Below are 11,065 nucleotides of genomic sequence, written 5' to 3'. Positions count from 1 at the left end.
TTCTCTCTTTCCTGGTAGTAAGCATACAGCTCTGCGAAGACTTCGTCATGCTGGGTTACGTGTCCGTGTTGCTGCCGTGAAGGGAAAACTCTCAGACGACCACAAAATTTACCGTCTCGCGTTTGCACAGGCGAATGTGGGTCTCAATTGGGAAAACGTAGTTTTCTCAGATGAATCCATATTCACAACATCAAAGGAGGGACCCCGTTTTGTGTATCGTCCGAGAGGCACCCGATATGACCATGGATATGTGGCTGCTTGCAATCGCAGTGGCCATGTATCTATTTTATGTTGGGGTTGGATTTCCAGTCGCGGAGCAGGACAGCTTCATAGAATTGAAGGACATCTGGACAATCTTCAGTACTTAGACATTATCAGTAATATCATGGTGCTATCTGTACGGGTATTTCAGCCTGATGGTGTAATTCAGTTCCAGCAATACCAGTCGCCAATACATACTTCCCGTGTGATTCAGGAATGGTTCGCAGGGCACCCTGAGATTGGTTTAATTGACTGGCCGCTCGTGGAGCAGACCTCAATCTCATGGAAAATATGTGGGCAGAAGTAAAGCGTACTCTAAGGGAAAGTTGGCCTGAGGCAGATCCACCAAGAACTCAGGATGACCTGTAGCATCTTGTTTCCGAAGCATGGCTGGAGGTAGGGGAAGGAGATAGATTTGTCACCCATGTAATAGATTCCATGCCCAGAAGAATGGAGCGTGTAATAAATTCAGAAGGGTCTTGGACACAATATTAATGTCCCCGCCTTAACTCCCGAAAACAGCCCTTTTCAGGGCTACCTAAACGCTTCTGAAAATATTTCTAGAAGTAAACCACTCCTTGTATCCGATTTCTGTGCAATCCTACTAACAAAAGAATGATAATTAGCTGTAGGCTTTGAACTCAAGACCTCTTTATTGGCAAGTCAGTACTCTACCAGTGAGCTAACATGAACACGCAAACCCAACCTTAAGAAACACGACTTTCAATTTCTGGTATTCGATGACAATGATGCTCATATACTTGGCAAATGTTGTATTCAACTTGGGATATTCCGCAACACACACACACATACACACATAAACAAAGCGAAAGAGAGAGAGAGAGAGAGAGAGAGAGAGAGAGAGAGAGAGAGAGAGAGAGAGAGAGAGAGAGAGAGAGAGAGAGAGATGAATATACAAAAGCATATTCAACGTATTGGAATGAGACTCTAAGTAACGACATTCCGTTCTAAAGAGAATTTGTGTTTCTTCCCGTGACGTTAAGGGGATCGGGAAAAGTTATGTGTCTTGAAGCAGGATACGACTTTGGATACTCTGTTTATACACTTTCTATATCCGTAGGAATATATTGTATTTCACGAATGTAAATGACATGCTGTAATGAGAATATTGAGAAGTTACATCTATATGACAAATAGATGCAAATAAATACACTACATAACTTATTTATTGCTATTGAACGAGTTTCTTAAGTTGTATTTACATCCTCATATATAATACCGACCTACTGTGAAAATTATCTCAGATGTTATATTTTAAACATAATAATTACTATGTTCTGCAATGATTATGTTATATATACACAACTTATGTATTCTAATGTAATTATTTTATATAATTTTTCATGCATTGCGGAAAATATAATTTTAAAGAAACGATTAACCTAGACGGGATTCGAACTCACAACCTTATGATTTGAAATCCGACAGCTTACCAATGAACTAACACAAGGACTTCTAGAACTATGCTTCTAGCGATGTATAACGGATCTCAAGATAATTATGACATTCATATCCATTACAAACGCTGTTTCTATTCTACTTTGACTTTTATTTTAGTACTCAGGCGATAATTATATTCTATTTCTTAACTTTGAGCATTCTTTTACATATGGAAAGATTCTTTAACGTATTTAAATGTTCCATTACGTATGGAGAGCTAAATGATAAACAAGCATGTGCTGACATAAAAAAAAAAGTTTCGAAATATTGTATCATTAAGTATTTCAATCAATGTTGCTGTTTTAAACACTTGGTAACAAGTCTTATTATATTTAAAAGAAGAAAAACACATCTGCAAACTTTTTCCCGATTGCAAAGGCTGGCGTGGAGGTTCGAACCTGGCTTACTTTTTCCCGAAGATACCCGAAGCTGGACTTAGAAAATTATTGCCTCAAAACACCAATAAAGAATGCGCTCAACCTTTTTGAGACAAGGTGTACCTTTTGCGTACTTGGAGTGGAGCGTTAGAATATTGCTGAATAGAAAGAAAAAAAAATCAAAGACACTTGATAGTCTTATCCGCCCTAGTTGAAAATCTTATCTCCGCCGCTGCAAGGGAAATCTGGAACGAGATACCTGTGGCTAGTAGTTTGATCATTGAAAATGAGGGGAAATGCTCTGAATTTCCTGAGTGAGTATTTTCCTGAATATGAGTGAATTAAGTTTAATTACATTCTCAGGTAAACACAATTTTATTTTTCCATGTGGGCCTATTACGAACCATTATATTTTGACACTATTCTTTTCTTTTTCCAAATTTTGCCGCCCACAAGACGTGCCGCCCTGGGCGGTGGCACGGCTCGACCCCCCCTCGCGCCGGCCCTGGCTATATGATTATATTGGAATATGTCTAATTACTGAGCAACGTCATTACGACATTTGGGGTATTGGATGTGGTGGTTCCATTGATTTTCCTCTTAAGCCTCCCCACTCCGCAGACGACATTGCAAGGGGCTGAAAGTCTTATGAAGAACAAATGTAATTGTTTTTACTCTCTGTTTCGTACGGTGGAAGATTGAGGCGCTGTGATCAGAACAGTACACCCCGTGATTTGACTAACTATAAGTACGCCTATATAGTTTGACTAACTATATACTAAGATGTAACACCCTACGAAAGGGAAACAAAGGTACAGAACTGTGAAAGTAAAAAAAAAAAAAAAAATAAATAAATAAAAAAAATAGTTGTAAGTGGAATAAATAATGTTCAAAAGTAAGAAAGTGCAAATAAAAGGAGTTGGAATCCGATGCTGAGAGTAATTATAAATCCTGTCAGTGACAGATTTGAGCGCTCATATATTTTTAGTAATGTTTTAAAATATTTCATTTTTTGTTATCTGCTGATATTTAGTTGTTATCTAATTAATTCCACAACCTAAGCAATAGTTTTTAAAACGAAAAAGTGTACATTTGCCCATTTTAGTGAGAGATACAAAAAAAAAGAAAAAGAAAAAAAAAGAAAAGAAAAAGAAAAAGAAAAAAGAGAGAGAGAACGGAGAGGTTAAAAATATATATTTAGGGGAGCAAGCTATTCAGAAATAAAAGGTGTCCCGTTTTTTCTAGTTGATGATTTGGTCACCCTAGTCTAATATGAAAACAGCAACGAAATTACACAATGTAATGTAAAATAAGTCAAACGTAATAAATATATCATTTTTGGTATGGCAAATAGCCGCCCCCTGAAAATGTATCTGCCCCTCCTTTGCCCCCCTAAGAACTTAAAGCTGGCGTCGTGACTGATTTCAATATATTCACAAATATTCAGATTATCCTTAAAAGCTGCAGTTACTACTAGGTACAATTTATACATAATCAAAGAATTTTGCTTTTCCTCACTAATATTTATTATCGTTGTTCTCACTATAATTATGTTGTTCACTTTTACAAATTATGCAAGTCTAAAAAGTCCTGTACTGTAGCGTGATGTCTATGGTAAATGTGAGTTATTTCAATGGATTTCAGCATGATAAAATGTGATGTAAGTTCTCTAAAATTATAAAATTAATTTGTAATTACAATCAATGTCCACCGGGTATAGTTCATAAATTTTCCTAAACGCAAAATTTGTGATGATTCGCACAGGAGTTATAAAGACTTTTTGTATTTTTTGTATTGCGTTGCGTTGCTGTGCGTAGGATATTGCGAAGACTGGTACGGTATGAGCCTCGATAATGTTATTTCTGCGTGATTTTTATTATCAGTGGTTTAAAACCGCGAAGAGAGCGAATGTTCTGTATAGTCTACTGATATTCAGTGCACAATGTTATTAGCGGCACTGTTAAGAGATGTTCTATACCTTCCGAATATTTTCCATGATTTAAGATTTTATAAAGCAGTTACCGTTTTAAAATCTTTAATTTGAAACAATATAATTGTAATTATAAATAACTTTGCTGTGATCCTTGTGTAAGTCTCCGGTATACTTTTTTTCTAGTAACTTGGTGGAGACATAGCGAGTGTATCTATCTGATCCCTGCACAAAAGCATGCTATGGGTAAATTAAGCAGCAGAAGCATCATTCACGTTCGATAAGAAACGCTGAAAGGTGTGTCGCCTGTGGTCGGTGTGTGAAGTGCATGCGTTAAAAGCGCTCGCTTGTCGCTTCTATTGAGATTGAAAGATGCTGCTTATTTTTTACGGATACAGATCAGCGAGTCATTTACGAAGAGGCAAATAAATAGGTATAGTATCAAGGGCTCATGAAGTTGTTTTTTCAAAACAAAACCTAACAAAATAAGTGTTGCAATCTGTGACTGGGAATGAGAACTTTCTTTTTCCGAGAAGTCCTGCTGAAGGGAAATGTAGGTCGTGATCTACTTACGAGTGAACACACAAATTAGCGGGGACACAATTAGGTAATGTACTGACTACACTTTCCACTGCCGAGAACTGAAGTTGCATCTTGAGTAGTGTTTTTGTGTAGTAAGCAATAGAAGCATGGTTGTCTCTGGTCAGTTATCGAAAGTGAAAAGAAGGTGCAAGTGTGTTACCTTTTTGGATGAAAGTGAGTTGAATGCATAATATGTAGATAATTATGCCGTTGATCTTAACCGAACATAAATATTGTGTCAAAATATTGTTTCTTGATGTCTTTCGGATTACCAGCTTTACTGTAATTTGGTCTGTGGTAGTTTCGCTATTAATTTAACTTTCAAAATAATTGTGAAATTGATAGTCATCAATACATTTTTTCATGAGGTGTTTTCCGATAATTAACAAAATTAATTCCATGTATTTATCGTTTAGAAGAAAACCTAGTTGTTTCTCTGTTCCACAATTAGTAGGATAGGCTTTTAGATATCTGACTTTTCATCATAAGAAAAATGAATTTACACACACAAACAAAGAAATAATGGTGACATTGAAAATACTTTAATTAAAAGTAAAATTCTGCTTTTTCGTTAACAACGTTTACTACAATTATCTTAACGTAGATTTAGTCAAGTCAGTATCAAAAATAAACAGAATGCATGTTAGGTTTTCTAATCGCCCTTGCACTGCAAAATTTCAGTGAGTAGTAATTGTATATATCATTTAATCTTGTGGGTTCTATTATAATTTGTAGCACACACACGCCTCGTTCAGTTTAGTTCGTTCGTTCAGTTGTATTCGTTCAGTTTATTGTCTTTTTACAGTTCTGGTTCTAATTACCATGTAAATCACTTCATTAATCAGTTCATTTGCGCCAAATTTGTGGAGATGCTGCAAAACGAGATTAGGTATAGATACCTACATACTACGGATCCATACATACTTTTTTTTTCACTGAATCGACTGGCTGTATTTCACAGAATCATTTTCCAGGTCTTGTGTTAAGTTACCATTAAAGAGCATGAATGCAACCAGTTCGCTGCAGTGAAGCCCCGAAGGGGTAATACGTTATCATGCAATGTTACTTAGTCACAGTTTGTCATCTCCAGCATTACTTACAATTCCAGCAAGGACACAGTAAATAATCTTAACAGTGTAAAGGTGCTATTTCAACTCAACATTTCAGTGATTTCGTCAACATTTGGCTAGTTCATATATTGCATACTCTGAATCAGGTAACTTCACTTGTACACTATGCTTCATGTGTATCTAATGGGCGAATGAATTCGTGCTCAACGGATTACACTTTCAGCTTTTTTTTTGTGTGTGTGTGTGTTTTGTTTTGTTTTTACATATATACTCATCTTTCATGTAAGATCACAACAAACAGGTCGTACTTCTATTATATACACTGTACACTCGTTTATTATTAAAGATTTATTCTGTAAATTTTACAAGTATGTGAATCTGTACAGTAAATTGGTACCAATGATTGGTTCTTTAGTGACATTTAATTGTATTGTCTAGTGATCGGGCCTGTGGCAACATGTGAAATAAATAATCATAACTGAACATATTACCGGTAGCTTAAAGTTACCTCATATTTTTATGTGATGTATCTCATGAACGTTGGATTTACGAGAAAATATTTTTTGATATAATGAGAGTACCTAACGGGTAGCAGATATGTTCGTGACTTTGGAGATCCAATTCATAAATATTCGTAGTGTTGTCAGCGAATAGAGTTGCGGTTGGATTTCTGTTTCCACGTTGGTATTTAATGAAAATAAATGATAAATTCCGATTTTAGTTAAGATCTATTTTTCAATGTGTATGTTTAATTAGCAAAAGTTACTATAGCTTTGTTCTCGTTGGATTAAGTTTGTTTATTTTTATTTCTTTCGTCAAAGGGCATTTAGATAATATAGGCTTATTATCGCATGGGTATTAGAATGATTTTTGTAATATTAGCTTTCAGAATTAAGACTATGGTTATGTTTGAGTTTACATTTGTTTTTCACATAACCCTTTCGGGGCGGGAAAATTTTTAACATCTTTGTAAATCCCCACCAAACTTTAACCGCAAACTACAGAAGTACGCACGCACGCATGGGATTGACACATCTGTAGGACTCATGTAACCCGCAAAATTGTAGGGAGCCGTCCTTGGCCAATGAAATAAAATACAACGCCAATATATATACCATAATTATTAGTTATTGTAGTTGGTTTCGTGCGGGTACGTTTCGAAAGGAATAAACTGTTCCAAAAATAAACCTATATTCAGGAGGGTATGTAGGCCTATGTTTTTAAAATTAATTAGTTAGTTAATTATTTATTGAATAATGTTCAGATTAACGGCTTCAAGTTTTTTGTTTGTTTACTTGTTTATTCAGTACTCGAATCACCTGTGATTCGAACACTGAACCATGAGTGCCTTAAACTATAGTTGCTCTCTTTTTCTTCTTTCCTTGTAATTATTTATTTAAAAGTCATGGTGCAAGGTTAGTTGTTGCTAAGACTCATGCATAACATAGAGCTCCTCCGTGGCTAAGTGGTTAGCGTACGCGCCTTTGGCGTCGGAGGCCCGGGTTCGATTCCCGGCGGGAGCTCATGTGGTTCGGATTCCACGTTCATCAGTAGGTCCACGTCTCATATAGCCTCGCTGCTGAATAAACTCAAAATCAACTCAATTCATGTATAAAATATTTAAGTAGAGCATAATGAGTCATTCGTTAGCGGAAAGTTACATTACTACTTTTTGAAATATTTATTAGCCTTGTACTAGTTTGTGTGAAGAAATTGTGTATTAAGCAAGAAAAGGATATATATATATATATATATCTTACGTTTGAATAAAATTCCTATCTTCAATAATCAACTTTTAAGTGTAAGATCAGTTTATCAGTGCTGTAGAACTACATCAGCATATGCTTATATAGCTATACACACACGCATTTTATGTGGAAAATTCGTCCCAAAGTGATTTGAAAATTAACTCACTTTTCTTAAGGTGCTTGCAGGAGGTTGTTTGGTTTGTTATTCACCGGGTAGCTAAGGAGCCTGAGTGACCAAAGGTCGAGTAGCATAGACGTTGGGACGGGAATTATTTATGGTAAATTTAAATAACTTTGTGCTTACCTTTGAACTCGTGGTGCTGACCGTTTTAGTTTGTTGATATTTCTAGTCATTCGGAGTCATGCTCACAGTAGTTCGTTATACCTTGCACACTTGAGCTCCTATCATCAGTGACTGGTTTTGTAACAGTCCTGGAATGAAAACTAGCCCAAGAAGTCCTGAGCTAAACTAGTTTCACGTAACGCTTATTACAATTTGCATCACTTCCATTCAGATCGGATTCCATTTTCGAAGGAAGTCTGGTGTTTGCGCTGTGAAAGCCCTCAACCAGACTTTGCTTCGCCCAATCATAAAGGAAGTTCTTCCCTCAGCAAAAGGGTTGCCTCAGTTAGGTTAGTTATGCAACACTTCAGTTAGATGCTTATTTCGTATGCCCATAAATCACATTTTATGTGGGAGCATAGGCTGAACAAATATTTACATTGCATTTTATATGTTTTTTTTTTTTTTTTTTTTTTTAAAGGAAAAAGAAATTGTTGTCCTGCTGTTCCCAAGGTTTCTATTCAAATACGCTAATACAATGAAAGAGCAAAGGAAGAAGGAGATCTTTGAATAAAGTAATTTTATCATAGATTAAGGGTAGTCCCGTAACCTACGCTTATACTGCTGTAGTAGGCAACACAAATTACTAATGATAGCAAGCTCTGAGCCGAAACATGCACTACACGAGTACTGTATGTTGAAAAAGCATTATTAAACCTCCGTTCCAAACCGAAACTTTTCCCCAACTCAATAAATAAAACGTAAATTATTTCTCCTCTTAAAGAAACTAAAAGATATATGGAAACTATTTAATATTTTTCCTTAAAATAAACTTTATCCTATAATAGTATCGTTACTGACGTACTGTGTGCAGTAGTGATATTTCTACGAAATTCTCTTTATATCTTTGTCTCGTATTTCCTTATATATATTAATAAAATAAAACCGACCAAAGTACCAAATATGTATCAATAAAACTAGTGTAACATTTCCAACAATTTAACATCGCCTTCATCAGACACGTTACCTCTAGTGTGTGTGTGTGTGTGATGAAACCGATGATAAACATTGTCAAAACTGTTTACAAATTTTAGTAATACCGTATGTATACAATACCTTCTTCAGTTTTGTTTTAATAAAACATGTTAAATATTTCTGAAGCTATAATGAATAATGCAGTACATTTCTGTGATCTAAGTTGTATTCTGCAAAGCTGGCGAGCCCTAAGATTTTAAAGGTTGAGATTTCAAATGTGTTAGTCAGAAGATACCAAAATGGTCAAGGTACAATTTTAAATTGTGTCTTTTCTATTTGCCCAAGTATTTTTATTAGCGAAATAAATATAACACAAGTGAAATAATTGACATTTTAATTATTAATCGATAGCTTTACAGGATACAGGTTAGTGCACACAAATATGAGGTATAAAGGTCCAAAGAGAATTTCGTCGAAATATTACTACTGAGAGTGTATAAGTGATTGTATACAGGAAAGGCTCAAAAGCGATATAAGTTGTAGTTTTTTGAAAGGATCTGAGGATTGCAATAATTCTTTTGCCGAAACTTTCATGGTAGAATTGTAATTCAAATGTTTTAATAAGTTCAACTTTAGTTAGTATATAATATGCGTTCTATCAGTTCATGTAGCAGGTATAACTGTTTCCTGTTTCTTTCTCACACAGGTTTTTAAATCTTGCCCTATGTGTAGATTAAAAGGGACCAAACGAAGGTTTTTATGTTAACTCTAAGAGATTAGCTGCTTCGATGCCCTGGTGGTCGGCAACAGATGAGGACCAAGAATTTTGTACTTTTTCTTATCTGTATTGTGGGGACCAGTGTTTTCTTGTGCCTGGTTGGAAATCAACGACCAAATATTCAGAATATTGTTACCGAGCATTTGCAGAATATTAAGGTAAGCTTATACGATTTCTTTAAGACTGGTAATTTATTTACTGACAAGATACTGACAACCGTGTCAAATATAAATTTCCATCCAAACATTATTATTCTTTTTAATCACTAAAAAGAACTGCTACCAACAATAACTTGGCTATATTTAACTTTCCAGCTTTAAAACAAGTATTAATTATTATTTACGTATTAAAATTTTGATTCATTGGTATTTTCAGATAGCATTGCTCAAAAGAAGAACTCAATCCTCACAAAGTTAATTTCAATTATTCTTTTATTTAAGAGTAAGGAAGGTTGTAAGGCAAACCAATCATATTGATGTTATACCTTTGTTTCATATTTCAAAGTAGGTAGCCTTCTGTACGATAGGCTAATCGAATGTATAGAGTTGACATGTGCAAAACATAACGTGCATTTAGTGTGTAAATATTATATATAGTGTAGTGTGTAATTAGTATATGCGGCGAAACAAATAGTACTGAAAACATATAGTTGACATTTATTTATTTGTTTATTTGTTATACAACCTATGAAACATTCGAAATGTTGTCAAATGTTAACTGAATGTTTCTCAACATATATTGTAAATTTAAGAGGAATCGCGCTTGTGCATCATGTGTTCAAAATGTTCACCATTACGTTGCAAGTATTTTTCACAGTTGTTCTGTAGACTGGTGAACATGTTCGTGAACGGGGGGAGGGGGGAAACTAATCTTCTCTCTTAACTCCGGTATAGTGGGATGGGAGTGGGGGTAAGGTGAAGTGAAAATCTTTTCCCTGTTCCCATACACTGAAATATTTTTCCTCCAGCAGTAAATTCTATTGTTGTAGCCGTGATGCTAAAATTTCGCTTTTGCTTTGTAAGACATTCAAATCCCTAATGAAATCACATAGCTCCTCTTGAGTTAGTCGATGTGGTTTACTTGAAGCTTCAGGGTCCTTCGAAGTACTTGATTTAGCTTGTTGATCATCATCAGACGAAAGATTGTATTCTTGGAGTGAGTGAGAAACAGGTAGTCAGTCCTCCGTGTGGAACTGAGTGAATCGCAATGGAATGTTAGGATAGATTAATGTACGCTTTTTCTTTCTTCCGGACAGGGGGGGGAACTATACAAAAGTAACGATCACTGTTGAGGTCATTTAACTCTCTCAAATGAGCATTGTAAAAGGCGTTGCGCGTATTTTTCCATGTATCCAATTTCTCACATTAATGGCACAACTGTTGCAAACAGTGTGGAGTTTCTAAGCTTTATCTTGATCTCCAGTTTTACACCCAAAACAACAATGTTAGTTTATATATATATTAATGATCTATGTTATTTTTGTGAAGAAAACGTCACTTCCCCACACGCATAACAGAAATTGTCCTCACTGTTTACACAATATCATGGCATTTTTGTCTATTTAAACACTTTTCGAGAAATTCTGAGGAACTGCTCAGAA

The 11,065-nt window shown here is 35.4% G+C and overlaps 1 protein-coding gene across 2 annotated transcripts in view; it reads left to right on the top strand.

Annotated features, from left to right (window-relative positions):
* The first annotated feature begins 4,287 nt into the window (after nt 1-4,287).
* LOC145670975 (uncharacterized) overlaps nt 4,288-11,065 on the top strand; it is a 51,327-nt gene continuing 44,549 nt past the window's right edge. The window contains exons 1-2 of one of the 2 annotated variants that reach the window (XM_081739593.1): nt 4,288-4,462; nt 9,394-9,623. In XM_081739593.1, the coding sequence (XP_081595719.1) occupies nt 9,498-9,623 (126 nt within the window). In that variant the 5' untranslated portion in view covers nt 4,288-4,462; nt 9,394-9,497. Of the gene's footprint in view, nt 4,463-4,645; nt 4,786-9,393; nt 9,624-11,065 lie in introns of those variants that run through there. The other variant, XM_081739594.1, reaches the window with a different exon arrangement.

Source organism: Thermobia domestica, chromosome 15 (genome assembly GCF_964235325.1).
Source record: "Thermobia domestica chromosome 15, izTheDome1.hap1.1, whole genome shotgun sequence".
In the NCBI taxonomy this organism is placed as follows: Eukaryota; Metazoa; Arthropoda; class Insecta; order Zygentoma; family Lepismatidae; genus Thermobia; species Thermobia domestica.
Note: the sequence above shows the minus strand (reverse complement) of the source record. Positions and strands in the feature narration are given on the sequence as shown.